This window comes from Scyliorhinus torazame, chromosome 1, assembly GCF_047496885.1.
Source record: "Scyliorhinus torazame isolate Kashiwa2021f chromosome 1, sScyTor2.1, whole genome shotgun sequence".
NCBI classification, from domain to species: domain Eukaryota; kingdom Metazoa; phylum Chordata; class Chondrichthyes; order Carcharhiniformes; family Scyliorhinidae; genus Scyliorhinus; species Scyliorhinus torazame.
The window spans coordinates 153,778,921-153,800,915 of NC_092707.1; the positions used below are offsets into that span (position 1 = coordinate 153,778,921).

Consider the following 21,995-nt stretch of genomic DNA (forward strand, 5'->3'; position numbering starts at 1 on the left):
GGTTGGGGGGGAGGAGGGAGAGTGTGCAGGTTGGGGGGGAGGAGGGAGAGTGTGCAGGTTGGGGGGGAGGAGGGAGAGTGTGCAGGTTGGGGGGGAGGAGGGAGAGTGTGCAGGTTGGGTGTAGGAGGGAGAGTGTGCAGGTTGGGGGGGGAGGGAGTGTGTGCAGGTTGGGGGGGGGGAGAGTGTGCAGGTTGGGGGGAGGAGTGAGAGTGTGCAGGTTGGGGGGGAGGAGGGAGAGTGTGCAGGTTGGGGGTAGGAGGGAGAGTGTGCAGGTTGGGGGGGAGGGAGTGTGTGCAGGTTGGGGGGGGGAGAGGGAGGGAGAGTGTGCAGGTTGGGGGGGGGGGAGGAGGGAGAGTGTACAGGTTGGGGGGGGATGGAGAGTGTGCAGGTTGTGGGGGGGGGGGGGGGGGGGGGAGGGAGGGTGATGCACTAAGCGTCAAGAACCACAAAGACATGTGAGACTTTAACTAAGGCTTTACTATATACTACATGGGAGGCTTACCTGACACAGACGACCCCAGACAGAATGGGGCCGGTCCCAGAAGAGGGTTCTTATACGTAACTCCCGGGGGAGTGGCTAAGGCGGAGTTCTCCGTGGCCAGGTCGGGTTACCTACCAGTGACCGAACCTCTGCAGAGTTACAGTACAATACACAGTATTACTGGGCCACGTTACACACAACTATTATATACTATGTACAATGGTAGGAAAGTACAGTGGTGTATCACCACAGAGGGAGAGTGTGCAGGTTGGAGGGGGGGGGGTGGAGGGAGGGAGGGAGAGTGTGCAGGTTGGGGGGAGAGGGAGGGAGAGTGTGCAGGTTGGGGGGGGGGGGGGCGGAGGGAGGGAGAGTGTGCAGGTTGGGGGGGAGGGAGGGAGAGTGTGCAGGTTGGGGGGGGGGAGGGAGAGTGTGCAGGTTGGGGGGGAGGGAGGGAGAGTGTGCAGGCTGGGGGGGGGGGGGAGAGAGGGAGAGTGTGCAGGCTGGGGGGGGAGGAGAGAGGGAGAGTGTGCAGGTTGGGGGGGAGGGAGGGAGAGTGTGCAGGTTGGGAGGGGGGGAGTGTGCAGGTTGGGGGGGGGGAGGGAGAGTGTGCAGGTTGCGGGGGGGAGGGAGAGTGTGCAGGTTGGGGGGGGATGAGGGAGAGTGTGCAGGTTGGGGGGGGATGAGGGAGAGTGTGCAGGTTGGGGGGGGGATGAGGGAGAGTGTGCAGGTTGAGGGGGAGGGAAAGTGTGCAGGTTGGGGGGGGGGGGAGTGTCGGTGTGCAGGTTGTGGGGGGGGATGAGGGAGAGTGTGCAGGTTGGGGGGGTGAGGGAGAGTGTGCAGGTTGGGGGGGTGAGGGAGAGTGTGCAGGTTGGGGGGGGGATGAGGGAGAGTGTGCAGGTTGGGGGGGGGGGTTGAGGGAATGTGTGCAGGTTGGGGGGGGGATGAGGGAGAGTGCAGGTTGGGGGGGGGATGAGGGAGAGTGCAGGTTGGGGGGGATGAGGGAGAGTGTGCAGGTTGGAGGGGAATGAGGGAGAGTGCAGGTTGGGGGGGATGAGGGAGAGTGTGCAGGTTGGGGGGGGATGAGAGAGAGTGTGCAGGTTGGGGGGGATGAGGGAGAGTGTGCAGGTTGGGGGGGGTGAGGGAGAGTGTGCAGGTTGGGGGGGGGAAGAGTGTGCAGGTTGGGGGGGATGAGGGAGAGTGTGCAGGTTGGGGGGGGGAAATGAGGGAGAGTGTGCAGGTTTGGGGGGGGATGAGGGAGAATGTGCAGGGGGGGGATGAGGGAGAGTGTGCAGGGGGGGATGAGGGAGAGTGTGCAGGGGGGATGAGGGAGAGTGTGCAGGTTGGGGGGGGATGAGGGAAGAGTGTGCAGGGGGGAATGAGGGAGTGTGTGCAGGTTGGGGGGGGATGAGGGAGAGTGTGCAGGTTGGGGGGGGGTGAGGGAGAGTGTGCAGGGGGGGATGAGGGAGAGTGTGCAGGTGGGAGGGGGATGAGGGAGTGGCTTGCAGGTGGGAGGGGGATGAGGGAGCGGCGTGCAGGTGGGAGGGGGGTGCGGGAGAGTGTGCAGGTTGGGGGGGAGATGAGGGAGAGTGCAGGGGGGATGAGGGAGAGTGTGCAGGTTGGGGGGGAGGAGGGAGAGTGTGCAGGTTGGGGGGGATGAGCGAGAGTGTGCAGGGGGGGATGAGGGAGAGTGTGCAGGGGGGGATGAGGGAGAGTGTGCAGGGGGGGATGAGGGAGAGTGTGCAGGGGGGGATGAGGGAGAGTGTGCAGGGGGGGATGAGGGAGAGTGTGCAGGTGGGAGGGGGATGAGGGAGGGGCGTGCAGGTGGGAGGGGGGTGGGAGAGTGTGCAGGTTGGGGGGGGGATGAGGGAGAGTGTGAAGGTGTGAGGGGGGTGAGGGAGAGTGTGCTGGTGGGAGGGGGGCGGGAGAGTGTGCAGGTTGGGGGGGGGATGAGGGAGAGTGTGAAGGTGTGAGGGGGGTGAGGGAGAGTGTGCTGGTGGGAGGGGGGCGGGAGAGTGTGCAGGTGGGAGGGGGGTGAGGGAGAGTGTGCAGGTGGGAGGGGGGTGAGGGAGTGTGTGCAGGTGGGAGGGGGGTGAGGGAGAGTGTGCAGGTGGGAGGGGGGTGAGGGAGAGTGTGCAGGTGGGAGGGGGGTGAGGGTGTGTGTGCAGGTGGGAGGGGGGTGAGGGAGAGTGTGGATGGTATCGTCCATCCGCGGATGCCACATGTCAGCCGCCCTGATATGGCAGGACGGTGACGTAGACACGGCCGCAGGGTGCGTGTGGCTGATGGGCACAGGCGAGTGGCACACTGGTGAGCAGTACGGTGTGAAGTGACCGTTGGGCGCAGACAGTGACCAGATGTTAGGCTGGCTGCGTGTCTGCAGCGCGACCAGGCCACCGGGACACACAGCGATCCCATACAACCCGGCTGGTGAGGTGTGGAAGAACCTTGGTGTAACATGTCGTTTCTCTGCCCCCCCCCACCACCCTCCTGCAGGTCACCATGTATGCCAACCAGACAGCGATGTTCACTGCCGTGGTTGGAGCCGCAGTTCTGGAGTTTGCCATCCGGCAGCGTAGAGTCGGACGGCCCACAGTGGCTGCAGATGCAGCGGTTGCCGGTGCAGCAGAGGGGATGGCCGCGGAGTGGCCCGTTGTCGACACTCAGGCCGCAGGCGCTCAGGACCCCAATGTACAGGGGGATGCCGAGGGAAACATTGACCGCCAGACGGCGAGGAATGCAGAGGAAGTGCTTGGGGGGGGGGGGAGCAGGAGGAGGAGCAGGTGGAGCAGGAGGATCCACTGATGGTGGTGCCAGGGCGCCACAGGCGTCCAGCAAGGCCGAGGGTGTACCGTGACAGAATGTCCTTCGAGGCCCTACTGGACATCACATGCAGGAGGAGACTACGGTTCAGCAGGGAGACGGTCGCACATATATGCCAGCTCGTGGCGCACCTCTCACCACGTGGAATGGGAGGAGGACACGCGATACCAGTCTCCGTCAAGGTGACAGTGGCCCTAAACATCTATGCGACCGGTTCCTTCCAGGCGCCGAGCGGGGACCTATCCGGGATCTCACAGGCATCAGTCCACAGGTGCATCAGGGCCATCACCGACGCCTAGTACGCCATCGCGGACAGGTACATTCAATTCCCCGAGGACTGAGCACAGCAGGAAGCACGGGCACGTGGATTCGCCAAGGTGGCCGGGATACCGATGGTCCAGGGTGTCATCGATGGTGTGCACGTCCCCATGCGCCCGCCTGCAGACAACAGGGAAGTGTTCATGAACAGGAAGGGCGCATACTCCATGAACATTCAGGTGGTGTGCGACCCCCACATGAAGATCATGCACGTGTGTGCAAAGTACCCCGGCAGTGTGCATGACGCCTACATTCTGGCACAGTCGTTCATCCCCGCAATGTTCGATGGATACCCCTCCCCCCCCCCCCCCCCCCGACTGAGGGGCTGGTTGCTGGGCGACAAGGGCTATCCGCTGAGGTCATGGCTGCTGATGCCAATACGGAGGCCTCACACCAACGCGGAGAGCCTATACAACGAGGCCCATGCAGCAACCAGGGGTGTGGTGGGGCGGTGCTTCGGGCTGCTGAAGATGCGCTTCAGATGCCTGGACCGATCAGGAGGGGCCCTGCAGTACCGGCCCGACAGGGTCTGTCACATAGTTGTGGTCTGATGTGCGCTGCGCAACATTGCCATGCAGAGGGGAGATGACGTGGTGGAGGAGTCGGAGGGAGGACCCACGGCAACGGAGCCAACGCAAACGAGGGGGATGGGGAAGAGGAGGATGCGGAGGATGAGGATGATGGGGCGCATCAGGGTGGGGGGAGGGGCGCAGGACGCAGACACTGCCCGGCTGCTCTTTATGCCCAGGAGGCTGCACGACGGCACCGCCGGGGACAGTGGGCACGCGATGCGTTGGTGGCCGCACGGTTCACGCACTGTGGGGGTGGGATTCGCTGAACACTGCCACTTGCACCGTCAGTCCTGCACACGGGCACCACACACCAACCCCCTCCCCCCCCCCCCCCGCACCGCATTCACGGCAACAATTCCACATCACCTTACCACTGCGGCACTACGGGATTGCACAACATTGATGATTGGGTAAGCGGGTGTGATCAGTGCCATGTTGAATGATGACAGCCCGCTCTGCGATGAGCTGTGTGCTCAGATTCGCCAGCCAAGGTCTGACTCATGGCTACAGCTGAACCATGCACTCCGGTGGTCACGGCCTTCCTGACGGATATTTCACCACATGTCCGTGTGGGGTGGCTGGCGTCGGTGTACCGAGGACAACGGTGTCCGATTATGGGATGGGGGGGGGTGGGGGGAAGAGAGAGAATGGTCACCACATCCGGAACAGACCTTGAACAGCTCGTATACCACTACGCCAATCGGGCACCCTCCCTAGCACCGGACATAGCACACAGTCTAACAAGTCAGATTTAACAGTCCGTTTATTCGTGTGGTGAACATAGGTGCCCTACCCACTGCAACTAGACTGTGCCCTGCACCCGTGCCTAACGACTTTGCTTTACGGGCCCTACCACTACGTCTAGGTGAGTTCCCAGATGGTACTGCAGGAGTGGAGGTGGACTGCTGTGAATCACGCCCTTCGACATGGCTCCCCTTCGGCACACGTTTCCTGGGGCGGCCCGGCTTCGATGGGCCAGGCTGCTCTGCGGGCGTGCTGGATGGCGTGGTGCCACCCTGACCTGCCCGCTCCCCACCAGATGCGCCAGGGACGGAACGGGGGGAGGCTGAGTGTACCGGGACGTCCCTTGGTGGAGCTACCGGGACGGGCCCCAGAACCACCTCCTCCCTCGGGGAGCCCGGTGGCCCTCGGGCCTCACTGTGGGACGGAGATGCGCTCGGAGACATGCCCCGTCGCACCCCCGACACCTGGCGCTGCCAGTCCTGGAGGCCTGCAGCGGTATCGACCACGGTCCGAATGTTCGCCGAGATGAGGTCCAGGGAGTGCCACATTTCTGCCAAGGTCTGTGCGATCTCGACCTGTGAGTGCGCGACGTCATCCATCACGTGCGCCAGGCGGTCTATGCTCTCCGCGACTGACTGCTGGGACTGAGCCATCGCTTGCTGGGACCAGGCCATGGCATGGTGAGACTCAGCCAGGGCCCGGAGAGCGGTGGCAATGTCATGTTGGCTCTGAGATGGCTGCCTGTGAGAGGGCAGCCCGCTTCTGGGCCATGGATGACGCGTGTACGTGAAGCCCAATGCCTTGCAGAACCTGACCCATGGCCAAAACCCCTTCACCCATTGCCTCCACCGCGGACGCCACCCGTGCGGTGTCGGCCTGGGTGGCTGCGATGAGCGGCACCACTCCCTGCTCCTGGACGCGGAGAGACTCCTCCAGCTGCGTGTGCAGGTCCTGGAAGATGGCACTCATCCCATTACTCAGTCCCTGGGTGTCCATACGCATCGGTTGTCCGGGTGGGTCAATTACATCCAGGAACCCGGGAACCGTCTGGGTGGCAGCTGGTTGCTGGGCCTGGGCTGCCGTCCGACCGTCCAGCCCCTCGGCTGCTCCAAACTCCACCTGCTGTACCGGCTCGGCTGTGGGGTGCTCACCAGACCGTGACCCGGGATCCTCATCACTTATATGCCCAACCGAGGTGAGTGTCTCTGTGATGGTGAACGGTGTGGGAGACAGCAGTGCCGCAAGCTCGAGGTCATCATCCGTCAGGAAGTCTGGTGTGTATTGGTCCCCCTCATGGCCCGGCGCAAGCTCCATGCGGGCCATCTCGTCTTGACCTCCAGTTCGATCCAGCGGGTGTGTGGCCGTGATGTGCGCTTCGGCATGACTGTCCACCCTGTGCCCCTGACTAATGTCTGTCCCGGAGGTCTCAGCGTCCCGGTCCTGTGTCCCAGACTGTGAGGTCTGCCCTCCTGTCCGACCAACTGCCAACCTCTGGCGTGCGTCCCTGGGTGCCGTTGCGGTGGGTGGCGTTGCGCTGCTTCCTGGGCGAGACGTCCCTGAAGGTTCGGCAAATGACCCTGGGGAACATAAAAGATTCGGGGTTCGTTAGACACGGTGGCCCGGGTGTATGATGATGGTGGGTGCACAGTGTGAGGGGGGATGGGATCTGGGGTGCAGTGGCCAGAGTGTGAGGGGGGATGGGATCTGGGGTGCAGTGGCCAGAGTGTGAGGGGGGATGGGATCTGGGGTGCAGTGGCCAGAGTGTGAGGGGGGATGGGATCTGGGGTGCAGTGGCCAGAGTGTGAGGGGGGATGGGATCTGGGGTGCAGTGGCCAGAGTGTGAGGGGGGATGGGATCTGGGGTGCAGTGGCCAGAGTGTGAGGGGGGGGATGGGATCTGGGGTGCAGTGGCCGGAGTGTGAGGGGGGAGGGGATCGAGGGTGCAGTGGCCAGAGTGTGAGGGGGGATGGGGTCTGGGGTGCAGTGGCCAGAGTGTGAGGGGGGCGATGACGGGTTGGGGGTGGGGAGGACATGCAGGGTTCTCTCACTTGCTTCTGCGCCTCCGACCTGGCATGGCGCAACCTCCCGGGTGGCGGATCCCCCAGCGAGGTCCAGGGACCTCTACTCGTGGATGGTTAGGGGGTGCAGGACCGGAGAACCCCCTCCGGTTCTCATGCACTCCCGCTGGTTATGTGCTGTCTTGTCCTGGGGGGGTTGGATAAAGCATCTCGGGTATCATCAGGGCTTGCAAATATAGACAACATTGTTGCTGGTTCAGGAGACAGCACGCCATGGGTTCGCTCCGGGGGGGTCCCGGGGCTCATGTGGGTCGAGCAGATAGTTGGGCACCATGACTACCCCCCCCCCCCCCCCCCCCCCCCTGGTGCCGGGTGGCCCGGTGGAGGGGGGGGGAGGAAGGGGGAAGAGAGCCTGGGGGCACCCTCATGGCACTTACCCTGGCAACCCAGATGAGGTTGTGCAGCTTCTTGCGGCACTGCTCCCCCGTCCGGGGGGTCTGCCCCACAGCACTGACTGCAGTGCCCACCTCCCGCCAGCCGTGCCTCACCGCGCTGGATGGCTGGCGATGCCCACGTCTTGGGCAGAGGGTGTCCCTTCTCCGCTCCACCTCATCCACCAGGGTGTCCAGGTCCGTATCCCGGAACCTCGGTGCGGCTCTTCGGGGCTCAGCCATCTCCTCAGTTCTCCTCCGGGTCCTCTGTGCGCGGTTCGCGCAATTTATGACGCAGCGCTGCGTCATTCGGGCGTCGCACGGTGAAGACGCGGCCTTCGTGGAAGGCCCGCCTGAGGTTCTCGCGGCCCCGATCCTAGCCCTGAATCGATCGGGGCCGGTCCGCGCCGTTGTGAACCTCGACGGCGTTCCCGACGGCGCGGACACTTCGGCGTGGGAGTGGAGAATCGCGCCCAGGACCTTTCATCTAAGGCTTCAGCCCAGCTGCTACCATGGGCGATATGTGCACCAGGTGTTCCCAACTGTCTCAACAGTTGGCCTGTTACTTGCTTCACTGTTTGGGATTTGGTGAAGGCAGTCTGATTTTTTGTTTTGGCTCTCTAATGATTCCTGTTGAAAACTTGGATGTTTGGTAAGAAATAAAGAGGGGTATGGAGCAAATGTGAGGAAATGGGAGCTTGAAGCACAGATTGACCTTGGTCTAATTGAATGGCTGAGCTGGCTCGAGAGTTTAAATGGCCACCTCCTGATTCTGTGTTCAAAAGTTTACTCTCCAGTCACTTAGCTAAGGAATGAACGTTAGGTGAGGTAGAGAAGGACCTACATATAACATACAGCACAATTAGTCTGTTAATGCAGTGTTTTTCAAATTTCTTTTCCGGGAACCCATTTTTACCAACCGGCCAACCTTCGGGACCCAACCCGATTGACCTTCGCGACCCACGCCGGCCGACCTATGCGACCCACCATTTTCTCTTACCTTGTTTGTTGCTAACAAAAAGGGAGGAAATGGTTTTGGATCCCTTTGGCCCCAATGGTCCCTTTGTCCCCCCCCCCCCCCCGAACTTGGGGGGGAAAGAAAAAAGCTGCGACATATAAAAACAAATGCGGCCACACTGCGCATGCGTGCCCGATCATCGGTGCGCATGCGCATAGTTTTGCACATGCGCAGTGCGGCCAAAGTTTTTTATCTGTTCCTGGCCATTTTGAAGGCCGCTCGCAGCCGGCATTATTAAAAGCCGGCTGTTGCGCGATCGGGAGTGCAGCGACGGATGGCTCCGCGACCCTCCTGACACCCTGTTAATGCTCCATAATGTGCCTCCTAACACTCCGTTCGCATGAAAAATGCATCTGTGCTACTCTCCTCAATTGTTCCTTGTGGTGATGAGCTCTATATCATAAACCAGTTGTTGGGTAATGATTCCCAATTGGATTTATTGATTTATTTTTTATTTCTAGCTGACGGTTTCGCTCCTCCCCCAAAAGTGGAAATATTTTTTCTATCAAACCCTTTCATAATCTTAAACGCTTCTTTCTTGTTACCCCTATACCTTTTTTAAATTATATGACTTCTAAGTACTTTTACCGCCATCTACCAGTCCATGACTGAACGATTTTGGCAACTGTTTCATTACTTAAATCAATAATGATTACAAATAAATATCCATTTGGCAGTGACCAGTAGGTTGTTCTTTTTGTGATCACGTTGCTTGATTCACTGCACCAGCCATAAGTGCTTGTGGGCTGCTATTTTATACATTAAACTCGACCAGCCTTTCAATACATTTATGTCACAGACCTTGTTAATGAAAATCCTTCTTGCGTTTCTCATCTCCTTATCTAATGGGCCTTGATGTCATTTCTGCGGCGGTTGTAGAAGTTCCTCATTTTGAAACGACTTGGAATTTTTTTTCCCCATTTTTTAAAATCTGAGATGCAAATGTTCCTACGGTAGCGTGACTTTGAAGCTGGCGAAAGACGATGGCAATTGCTCAGGAAGCTCAAATCTAGATCACTCCAGTAACTGTGTTTAGATTAGGAAGAATAGCCATTGCAATCCCATTTTAACAGAAGCTATCTCCGAAACATGGCCCTCAGTTTCTAAGGGCATGCTTGTACTTTAAATTCAGTCAAGTTGCAGCATAGATTTGGTAAAATCTGAGATATTTGTAACATGCTGCATCATAGAAAGTGGGGAGGGGAATCGTTATCTAATGGTATTCATTCACCCATGTTCTTTCTTATTCTTCCCAACTATTTTATACAAATGAACTCTCCTCCATCCTTCCTCTGGTATCCTGAAGAGATTCTAGGAGCTCTGATCTCTGTGTTGTCCATCTGGGTGGTGACCGGTGTGCTGGTGTATTTGGCAGTGGAGCGACTCATTTCTGGACAGTATGAAATTAAGGGTGGTGTTATGCTGATCACCTCCGGCTGTGCTGTTGCTGTCAATATTGTGTAAGTATCCACTTGTGTATAAGTAGCATTTTCATAGAATCATAGAATCATAGAAGTTTACAGCATGGAAACAGGCCCTTCGGCCCAACCAGTCCATGCCGCCCAGTTTTTACCATTAAGCTAGTCCCAGTTGCCCGCACTTGGCCCCGCTGATGTCACGAGGGCTCTTGCTGGGATATAGATTTGCTGAACATCACTGTTCAGTAATTTGCTGGTGGGAATTCTTCCTGTTGGTGCCTAGTGAATATTCTCTGGCTGTGGCTTCATGCTGGTATCTCTGTCTAGCACAATCTGGTCTTCATCTGCCAAGATGTATTGTGCTTTCTAAGGAGTTACTGGATAGAGGTGAGAAGCAAAGCTTGATAATTTTGCCATCCTGCTAAGTTCTGGATTCTTTTAGAGCAATTTTATCCCTATTGTCCCTGAAATTGAGATCAGCTATAGGCACAGCCCAGCAACTGTGACCCAATTACTATCTTATTAGCAGTAATCACAGTGTGAATTTATAGCCTTCTGAACATAGGAAATGCACAATAATAAGGGCACAAGTTCCATTGAGTTCATTTTCTACCATTCTCCAGACATGATGGGCTGTACTCAAAACCCTTCAGCATCCTACCAAATGTACTCAGCTATTGCATTACAATGCATTGTAATGTGTTGGCTCCAATCAAAAGACAAAAACCCTTCCATGTGGAAGAGAAGGGAAAAGAAGCAGATGGGAAACCATTAACATGCTTCTTAGTAACTGGTCAAGTCAGAGTGACCTTCTATCAGACCCATGGTCTTGTGTTTTCCACTGCAAGAAATCCTTGGTCCATGAGGGGTGAGGAGTAACAGAGTTAAATTTGCTCTTGTTTTTCAATTTTAACAGATCTTGTAACTTGTTGTAAGGACTGACTGCCATCAATCCAATCTCCCCTTACAGTTAGCTGCTGGCCTTTCCTCTCCTGAATATGCTAGCTATTATTGGGGCCCAGTTCCATGATACTGCCAGCCTTCTGCCATTTTCCCCAAGTAGCCATCCTTCATTTACGAGTCAAGGTGTGGGCATTGGCAGTGCTGGATTGTGAGAGTTGCCCATTAAGGCTGGGGCATCTTGGCTGAGCCTGGTCTTAGCCCAACTACCACTTTAACCATTCACTCACTTCACAATTGGTGCACTGGTGTACAATGCATCTATGCTAAACTCACAAGGTTTCTTCAACAGCCCCTTCCAAACCCAAGACAAGGGTAGCAGGTGCAGGGGAAGTTCCCCTCTAAGCCACACTACACCCTGACTTGGGAACTATGTCGCTGTTCATTCACTGTCGCTGGGTAAAAACCCAAACTCCCTTCCTAACTGTAATTTGCATGTACCTACACCAGATGGACGGCAGTGGTTCAAGAAGGTGGCTCCCAACCACCATAAGGGCAATTAGGGATGGGCAATAAATGCTGACCTTAGCAGCAATGCTCGCATGCTGTCTGTCTGAATGAATAAATATTTTTTAAATTCTGTATACTTAGTTCGCAACCAAGATCACATAGGATCACTGGGTGCCATCAGGACTGGATACCTTACCTGATGTTTTAAAAAATCTTCCCATCCCATTCCAGTATCAGTGAAGCCAACTATATTAACTTTGCTCTACGAGACTGGCAAAGTTACAACATGAACAAACTCCAAGAGAGGAATTTTCCACCCCTGTTTTCGGTGGGTGGGAAAGCCAGAGGAGGTGGAGAATCAAATGGGATTCCCAAAACAGCATTTACATCAGCGGGATTTCTCATTGAGATCGACCTCACTCCCCGCCAATGACTTAATAGGGTTCCCACCTTGAAAGGCTAGGAACCCCATTAAAATACATTTAAATGTCATTAGCAGGCCTCACGCTGGTGGGGCTTACACGGGTGGACACGGGGACCTGCCGTGGGTGCACAGGTAAGTGCAACCTTCAAGAGGGAAACAAATCATGCCTGGGCAGCATCAGGGGCATTGACTGCCAGGACTAAGCAGGTGGCGGGGGGGGGGGGGGGGGGGGGGGGGGGGGGGGGGGGAGGAGACAGTGGCAGGAAGTGTGTTCCGTGTTCATGGGGTGGTTCCCATGTGTGTGAGGGCGATCCTTTTTTTAATTTTCACCATTTTCAGATCTCCACAGCAAAGGCTGCTGGTGGGGTAGGCTCATTCAGGACCCGCATCCAGAATTTTATTTTGATTATCCGTCAAAAAAATATAGCAGGAAAGCTCAGTGGTGCAGCCGGCAGGCTGGTGCTTTTCCCACCTAAGTTGATAATATGTCAAAAGAGAATATTCCACTCCAGTCTTTCCCCATCCACAGAGCTTAGTGCCATATTTGGCAACATAGATATAAAGATTTGGACATCAACCAACCCTATAATCTGATTTTATTTTTTAAATATGCATATTGAAAGCTTAAGTCTTTGCTATGCACTGTACTAATTTCTTCTTTTCATTGTTGCTATTCACCACTTGCACCCACAGAATGGGCAGCATCCTGCATCAATCTGGTCACAACCACAGCCACAACAGTACGGGAGAGGTCAGATCATGTGACACGGAGTCCAACACCCATGGATCACAGATTAAAAGCGGTGTGAACCCCAATGTACGGGCTGCCTTCATCCACGTTGTCGGAGACCTGTTGCAAAGCTTTGGTGTCCTGATTGCTGCTTATATAATCTATTTTAAGGTACAGGGACAGCACTTTGGTGACATGCCTTTTAAAGGGAACACTGGTAACTTTGCAAAGGGAAAGAGGGTTTCCAACTCTGGTTGGATGTATTCCTGGAGGTTTTGCAACATAGCCCCCTGCCTCCAGTTTTTTTTTGTCTGTGCTTAAATACCCTTTTTTAAAAAACAAAACAAAACAACTATCTTCAATACTTGGAACAAATAAATGAAAGCATTAAAAAAACAAAAACATTTTTTAATATCCCTATATTTTTTCCCCACTAGATTTTTCAAAGCAGTGTTGAGTAAAGTATTTTTTTCAAATTCCTGGACACCCCAGGATAAATGTTCGCAAGGTTGGCATCCACAGTCTGGGGTGGGGAGTCCTAGTGAAATCTCCCAAGGTGCTTTAGAAGTGAGTATCAAAACAGAATTTGACAATGAATCATATTAGAAGAGATGATCAAGAACTTGGTCAAAGAGGTAGATTTTACAGGAAGAGAGGGAGATGAGAGATTCAGGGAGAGAATTTCAGAGCTTAGTGCTGAGTCAGCTGGAGGTACAGCTGCCAATTGTATGGTGAAGGAATTTGGGGATGTACTGCAATAAACAATGAATTTCCTCTTAAAACTCTTGGGTTTGGGTCTTGTGACAGACCCAATCCCAGAAGCACAGAAGCTCCAGATTCTGTACATGCGGCTGAGCTCCGATGTCTTCCCCCTCATCCGGGACGCGCCTATCTACGCAGAGGCCATGGCGCTACTGAAGGAGAATTACGCTCAGCAGACCAACCAGATTTACACCAGGCACCTCCTGTCCACGCAGCATCAACTTCCCGGTGAGTCTGTGGAAGATTTCTGGCGTGCACTGCTCGCCCTGGTGAGAGACTCTGATTGCCAGGCCGTTTTGGCCGCTGACCATTCTAACCTGCAAATGAGAGACGCGTTCATTACGGGGATAGGGTTGGCCTACATCCGCCAGTGCCTCTTAGAAGGGGCTACGCTTGACCTCGCGGCGACCAAGGAACTAGCGCTCTTGCTGACAGTCGCCTCATGCAACGTACAGGCGTATGCCCCCGACCGCACGGCTCACCCCTCCTGGGCATTGTGGACCCCGCCAGTGGCCACCCCATCGTGGACCCCATCAGCAACCGCTCCCAGCCAACCCCACGCCTGTGTCGCGCAACAACCAACCAATCCCGGGGGACCCAAGTGCTACTTCTGCGGACAGCCAAAACACCCCCGGCAGCGCTGCCCGGCGCGGAACGTGCTCTGCAAGGCCTGCGGCAAGAAAGGACATTTCGCTGCAGTGTGCCAGGCCCGCTCAATTGCCGCTGTTGTCCTTGCACCCCCTCTTGCGGCCAGTGGGCGCCGCCATCTTCCTCGCCTCCGACCACGTGCGGCCCGTGGGCGCCGCCATCTTGCTCCCCTCACAACACGTGCAGCTCGTGGGCGCCGCCATCTTGCCTGCCTCAGGACATGTGCAGCCCGTGCGTGCCGCCATCTTCCCCGCCTCAGGACCCCTGCCCGTCGGGCATCTCATCGGGCCGCACAACACCAGCAACCACCGCCGACCAGTCCCGACCGCACAACCACGTGACCGCGTCGACAAAGGTGAAGGTCGACGGGCATGAGATATCCTGCCTTCTGGACTCCGGGAGCACTGAGAGCTTCATCGACCCCGATATGGTAAGGCACTGCTCCCTCGTGGTACACCCCATTAACCAAAGATCTCCCTGCATCGCCACCCTCACCATCCAGGACATAGAGGCTTCCGGCTCTACGTCCTCCCCAATATCTACGCTTCCTTGCTACTTGGCCTGGACTTCCATTGCAACCTCCAGAGCCTAACGCTGAAATCTGGCGGGCCCCGATCACCCCTTACTGTATGCGGCCTCACGACCCTTAAGGTCGACCCGCCTTCTCTGTTTGCAAACCTCACCCGGATTGCAAACCCGTCGCCACTAGGAGCAGATGGTACAGCGCCCAAGACAGGACCTTCATCAGGTCTGAGGTCCAGCGGCTGCTGCGGGATGGTATCATCGAGGCCAACTACAGCCCCTGGAGAGCCCAAGTGGTAGCGGTGAAAACGGGGGAGAAAAACAGGATGGTCGTTGACTACAGTCAGACCATCAATCGCAGCTCGACGCGTACCCCCTCCCACGCATATCTGATATGGTCAATCAGATTGCACAGTACCGGGTCTTCTTGACAGTGGACCTGAAATCTGCCTACCACCAGCTCCCCATTCGCAAGGCGGACCGCCAGTACACCGCGTTTGAAGCGGACGGCCGCCTTTACCATTTCCTTAGGGTTCCCTTCGGCGTCACTAACGGGGTCTCGGTCTTCCAACGGGAGATGGACCGAATGGTTGACCGATACGGACTGCAGGCCACTTTCCCGTACCTGGATAACGTCACCATCTGCGGCCACGACCAGCAGGACCACGGCGCTAACCTTTCCAAATTTCTCCACACCGCCAAACTCCCCCATCTAACCTAACCTACAACAAGGAGAAGTGTGTGTTCAGCACAAACCGATTAGCCATCCTCGGCTATGTGGTTCAGAACGGAGTTCTAGGGCCCGACCCAGATCGCATGCGCCCTCTCATGGATCTCCCCCTTCCCCTCTGCCCCAAGGCTCTCAAACGATGCCTGGGATTCTTTTCGTACTACGCCCAGTGGGTACTTAACTATGCGGACAAGGCCCGCCCACTCAGCCACTCCACCGGTTTCCCACTGATGGCCGAGGCTCACCAGGCCTTTAACTGTATCAAGGCTGACATCACCAGTGCCGCGATGCACGCGGTTGACGAGATGCTCCCCTTCCAAGTCGAGAGCGATGCATCAGACGTCGCTCTGGCCGCCACCCTCAATCAGGCAGGCAGGCCCGTGGCATTCTTTTTCCGCACACTGCATGCCTCCGTAATTCGACACTCCTCCGTCGAAAAGGAGGCCCAAGCTATCGTTGAAGCTGTGCGGCACTGGAGGCATTGCCTGGCCGGCAGGAAATTCACTCTCCTCACAGAACAACGGTCGGTTGCCTTCATGTTTAACAACACACAGCGGGTTAAGATCAAAAATGATAAGATCTTGCGGTGGAGGATCGAGCTCCCCACCTTTAATTATGAGACTTTGTATCGCCCCGGTAAGCTCAACGAGCCCCCCGATGCCCAGTCCCGAGGTACATGTGCCAGCGCACAAGTGGACCGACTCCATGACGATCTCTGTCACCCAGGGGTCACCCGCTTTTATCACATCATTAAGGCCCACAATCTGCCCTACTCCATCGAGGAAGTAAGGGCTATTACCAGAGACTGCCAGGTCTGCGTGGAGTGTAAAACCGCTGGCAGGAAGTCCTCCCGACGCCCTTCATTCCATTTGGTCACTCCTGTGCATGGCGACTAACGAAACCCCCCATGAACGTCTCTTTGCCTTCCCCAGGAAGTCCACCTCCGGGGTTTCGCTCCCAACGTGGCTGGCAGCTCCAAGACCCGTTCTCCTCCGCAAGCACATGCGGTTCCACAAGGCGGACCCGTTGATTGAGCGGGTACAGCTACTCCACGCAAACCCGCAGTACGCCTACATCGCGTACCCCGACGGCCGCCAAGACACAGTCTCTCTCAGGGACCTGGCATCAGCTGGGTCCCCGGCGCCACCCTCCCTTTACCCAGCTCACCCCACCACAGCCCACGCTCCAGGAAATCCGTCCTCCCCTTGGTCCCACCTTGGGATGAAGAGTATGTCGACACGCTCCCGGAGTCGCCGACGCCTGACTCGCCACCAGCACTGCGGCGCTCTCGACGACGGATCAAGGCGCCCGACCGTCTAAATTTGTAACCTTCTCTGAAATTTTAATGACAACCTGTATGTAAATAGTTTTCCACAATCCCTGCTGGACTTATTTTTAACAGGGGGTGAATGTGGTAGTCACCACTGTTGTATTATATTGTATATACTGCACGGCATACGAGGGTATTATGGTAAGGCCCCTGTACTAAAGATACGGGGGTAGTTTCCTGCCTGCTGGCTCCGTCCAGTAGGTGGAGTATAAATGTGTGTGCTCTCCGAACTGCAGCCATTTTGGCAGCAGTTGTAGGAGGCCACATATCTGTGTAATAAAGCCTCGATTACTCACTACTCTCGTCTCATCGTAATTGATAGTGCATCACAGGTGTAACGGTATTACAATTAAATAAGGGTAACTACAAAGACATGAGGGGAGCAGGCCAGAGTTGATTGGAAAAGGAGCCTAGCAGCGAAGACAGTGGAACAGCAATGGCAGGAGTTTTTTGGGGTTATTCCGGAGGCACAGCAGAAATTCATCCCAAAGAGGAGGAAATATGCTAAGGGCAGGACAAGGCATCCATGGCTGCTGAGGGAAGTCAAGAACAACATAAAAAGCAAAAGATAAAGCATACAATGTGACAAGGATTAGTGGGAAGCAAGAGGATTGGGAGCCCTTTAAAAGTGAGCAGAGGACAACTAAAAAAGCAATAAGGGGAGATAAGATGAAATATGAGTACAAGTGAGCTAGTAATATAAAAGAAGATAGAAAGAGTTTCTTTCAATATATAAAAGGTAAGACCGAGGCAAAAATAGACATTGGACCACTGAAAAATGTGGCTGGAGAAGTAATAATAGGAAACAAAAAAATGGCAGATGAACTGAATAGTTACTTTGCATCAGTCTTCACGGTGGAAAATACCAGTGGGATGCCAGAGCTCTAGGAGAACCAGGGCGCAGAGGTGAGTGCAGTGACCATTACGAAGGAGAAGGTTCTGGTTAACTGAAAGGTTTGAAGGTGGATAAGTCGCCTGGACCGGATGGACCACATCCATGGTCCCAAAGGAGGTAGCTGAGGAAATTGTGGAGGCATTGGTGGTGATCTTTCAGGAATCACTGGAGGCAGGAAGGGTCCCAGAGGACTGCGAAGTGGCTAATGTAACACTGGTGTTTAAGAAGGGAGGGAGGCAGAAGATGGGAAATTATAGGCCGGTCAGCCTGACTTCGGTCATTGGTAAGATTTTAGAGTCTGTTATTAAAGATGAGATCGCGGACACTTGGAACTGCATGGTAAAATAGGACAGAGTCAGCACGGCTTTGTCAAAGGGAGGTCCTGTCTGACAAATCTCTTAGAGTTCTTTGAGGAGGTAACAAGCAAGTTAGACAAAGGAGAACCAGGGGATGTGATTTATTTGGATTTCCAGAAGACCTTTGACAAGGTGCCGCATAGGAGATTGTTAAATAAGTAAGAGCCCATGGTGTTAAGGGTAAGATCCTGGCATAGATAGAGGATTGGCTGACTGGCAGAGAGTGGGGATAAAGGGGTCTTTTTCAGGATGGAAGCCAGTGACTAGTGGTGTGCCTCGGGTCTGTGCTGGGATCACAACGTTTCACAATATACATTAATGATCTGGAAGGGCAGCACGGTGGTGCAGTGGTTAGCACTGCTGCCTCACGACGCCGAGGTCCCAGGTTCGATCCCAGGTCTGGGTCACTGTCCATGTGGAGTTTGCACATTCTCCCCGTGAATGCGTGGGTTTCACCCCTACAACCCAAAAGATCTGCAGGTTAGGTGGATTGGCCATGATAAATTGCCCCTTAATTGGAAAAAAAGAATCGGGTACTCTAAATTTATATTTTTTTAAAAATTAATGATCTGGAAGAAGGAATTGAAGGCACTGTTGCTAAGTTTGCTAAGATCTGTAGAGGGACTGGTAGTGTTGAGGAAGCATGGGGGCTGCAGAAGGATTTGGACAGACTAGGAGAGTTGGCAATGAAGTGGCAGATGAAATACAATGTGGAAATGTGTGAGGTTATGCACTTTGGAAAGAGGAATTTAGGCATAGACTATTTTCTAAATGGGGAAATGCTCAGGAAATCAGAAGCACAAAGGGACTTGGGAGTCCTTGTTCATGATTCTCTTAAGGTTAATGTGCAGGTTCATTCGGCATTTAAGAAGGCAAATGCAATGTTAGCATTCATGTCAAGAGGGCTAGAATACAAGACCAGGGATGTACTTCTGAGGCTGTATAAGGCTCTGGTCAGACCTCATTTGGAGTATTGTGAGCGGAGGAACGGTTGAGGACTCTGGATCTGTACTCGTTGGAGTTTAGAAGGATGAGGGGGGATCTTATTTAAACTTGCAGGATACTGCGAGGCCTGAATAGAGTGGACGTGGAGAGGATGTTTCCACTTGTAGGAAAAACTAGAACCAGAGGAGACCATCTCAGACTAAAGGGACGATCCTTTAAAACAGAGATGGGGAGGAATTTCTTCAGCCAGAGGGTGGTGAATCTGTGGAACAATTTGCTGCAGAAGGCTGTGGAGGCCAAATTACTGAGTGTCTTTAAGACCGAGATGATAATAATAATAACCTTTTATTGTCACAAGTATGAAGTTACTGTGAAAAGCCCCTAGTTGCCACATTCGGGTAAGTTGGCACGGGAATCGAACCCGTGCTGCAGGCCTCGTTCTGCATCACAAACCAGCTGTTTATCCCACTGAGCTAAACTAGCCCTATAGATAGATATACCAGATAGGTTCTTAATTAATAAGGGGATCAGGGGTTATGGGGATGAGAAAAATATCAGCCATTATTGAATGGCGGAGCAGACTCGATGGGCCGAGTGGCCTAATTCTGTTCCTATGTCTTATGGTCTTATGGAGTGGGTTGGCTGTAGTGTGGTGGAACCCCTGGGGGGTAGTGTTCGTGCAGGGTGTCCTGTGCGAGGCTGGATCTGGGTGTTTAAATAGTTACTTTCCCCCCAATTATCAGGATAAAGTTGGCAGAACCATCCGAAGTTCGTGATTTAAATTTCTTCTGTTGGATGGCTCCCAGCCCAATGCAACAATCCAGGGGAAGTTAGCTTGTCTGGGCAATTGCTGGGTAAACCATTACATGGGCACTTGGGGTGCCCACTAAATGCAATACTGGGGAACACTGAAGTCGTGGGCTTTATTTTAATCATGTTTAAATGGCCAGCACTCTTGCCGAGACTGATAATATTCCCAGGACCTATCTGCCACAGAAGCCAAGAGATCAGAGGCCTGTGAGGAACATACAATGACCATTTCTTTTTCATCACCTAGTGTGTCGGGTGATTTGAATTCTTGCTCACTGTTTCAATAATTTTCTTTTACTTTGTGTTCAGCCTGAATATAAAATTGTGGATCCAATCTGTACCTTCCTCTTCTCTGTGTTGGTTCTGGTGACCACCTTATCTATCTTGAGAGACGTTCTCTGCATTCTAATGGAAGGCAAGTCCAGAGATTAAACATTTCGGATTTCTGATTCAGCAGGTACAAATGAAGGTGCAGGATATCAGGAAGGGTAAGAAAGAAGTAGCAGGGGAGAAGGTGAGGTAAATGAGGAATGACCATCCTTGTTTTGTTTTTTAAAGCCTATGGAATGGGAAAGGTGTGATTGGTAGATCAGTTCAGAAATGTTCAAATTTATTTTTGTTCATGGGATGTGGGTGTCACTTGCTCGACCAACATTTATTACCCATGCATAATTGTCTTTGAAAGAGTGGTGGCAAGCTGCATTTGTGTGTTGTAGGAACATCCACAGTGCTGCTAGGAAGGGAGTTTAGTAACTGCCTGTCAATCTTAATGGGACTACACAGTGAAACCAATTGGTTGTGAGCAGCAAAACGTAGTTGGAAAGAACAGATGGGGACGAGTGAGAGGGATGTTCGAGACTGAGGATCTCCTGTTGGGAGGAGATTTTTCTTTTCCTGTATTCTGCTTATAAATGTGGGAGGGGTTTTACAACCTCTTCAAGTAAGAGATCAGTGTTTGAATATTGGCAGAATTTTGGTCATGTGGGGAATTAAAACATGCTCAGGAGAAAGTGTTTGGGGGCAGCACTGTGGCGCAGTGGGTTAGCCCTGTTGCCTCACGGCGCCGAGGTCCCAGGTTCGATCCCGGCTCTGGGTCACTGTCCGTGTGGAGTTTGCCCATTCTCCCCGTGTTTGCGTGGGTTTCACCCCCACAACCCAAAGATGTGCAAGGTAGGTGGATTGGCCACACTAAATTGCCCCTTAGTTGGAAAAAATGAATTGGATACTCTAAATTTAAAAAAAAAGGAGAAAGTGTTTGGTACAAGGAAAGGAACCAAAATGGCTACAAGAAAGCAGATGTGGGCATTTTAATTTGGGATTAGGGGAAATAAGGAGCAGGAATTGGGGCATGGAAGGAATATGTTCACTTGCACACGTTATTCCCACTGAAACTCTGCTCTGTATTTGATCCAGGAACTCCAAAAGGAATGGATTTTAACCAGGTTAAAGAGACTCTCCTGTTAATTGATGGGGTGAAAGCAATGCACAGCCTCCACATGTGGGCATTGACCATCAATCAGCCAGTGCTATCTGTTCACATCGCCATCAGTAAGTACAAGTGTAGTTTTCTTGTTGGCAGGAATTGCTGTAGGTTTGTTCAGCTGTGTTTTGAAGCTGTATGAGCCATGACTTGTTGGTATTCTACTCTTCTCCAAAGTGAGGTGGTTGAGAGTTCAACTCCAGGGGCTTGAACACCTATTTCTAGTTGACGGTGCCAGTGCAGAACTGAGAGAGTGCAGTAGTGTTGTGAACTGTCTGTTGGTTGGAATGTTAAACTGGGGTCTCACCTATTCCTCTTGTGAAAATGAAAATGATTTCAAGAACCTATTGGAAGAATAGAAGGGGTAATTCTCTTTGCTGCCCGGGCCAATGTTTATCCCTCCAGCAACGTCACTAAAACCGATTATCCATACAAATTAGTTGTTCCATTCCCTGCAATGCAACAGGGACGACACCTCATATGTACCTCATTTGCTGTAAAATCTCTGGGATGTCTTGAGATTGTGAAACATTCTATATAATGTTTTAAATTCCTTTTTGTTTCCCCCTTATTATTTTAAAATAAATTTTCGAGTACCCAATTCATTTTTTCCAATTAAGAGGCAATTTAGCATGGCCAATCCACCTACCCTGCACATCTTTGGGTTGTGGGGGCAAAACAGCCTCCCCGAACAGGCGCCGGAATGTGGCGACTAGGGGCTTTTCACAGTAACTTGTGACAATAAGCGATTTTCATTTCATTTCATTCATTTTTTTTTCATTTTCAAAACACTGGGAGAATGTACAAACTCCACATGGACAGTGACCCAGAGCCGGGATCGAACCTTGGTGCTGTGAGGCAACAATGCTAACCACTGTGCCACCATGCTGTCCTGCCCAGTAGTAGTTCCTGAAATTTGGTAGGGTCAGCTCCCCCTCCCCTCGGCCCTGCTCCAGCAGCGCCTTTACCCACAGGGTTTTGCCCGCCTATACAAACCCAGAGATCACCGCATTGATCCTCTTAAAGAAAGCCTTGGGGATAGAAATAGGCTGGCACTGGAATATGACCCAGAACCTCGGGAGAACCATCATCTTTACTGTCTGCACCCTCCCTGCCAGTGACAGTGGGATCATA

General features: G+C 53.6%; 1 protein-coding gene across 1 annotated transcript in view; it reads left to right on the forward strand.

Moving 5' to 3' along the window:
* Nucleotides 1-21,995, forward strand: part of LOC140415148 (proton-coupled zinc antiporter SLC30A2-like) — a 47,126-nt gene that overhangs the window by 21,146 nt on the left and 3,985 nt on the right. The window contains exons 4-7 of the mRNA XM_072501031.1: nucleotides 9,708-9,861; nucleotides 12,347-12,554; nucleotides 19,691-19,796; nucleotides 20,795-20,929. Coding sequence (XP_072357132.1) covers nucleotides 9,708-9,861; nucleotides 12,347-12,554; nucleotides 19,691-19,796; nucleotides 20,795-20,929 — 603 coding nt within the window. The remainder of the gene's footprint in view (nucleotides 1-9,707; nucleotides 9,862-12,346; nucleotides 12,555-19,690; nucleotides 19,797-20,794; nucleotides 20,930-21,995) is intronic.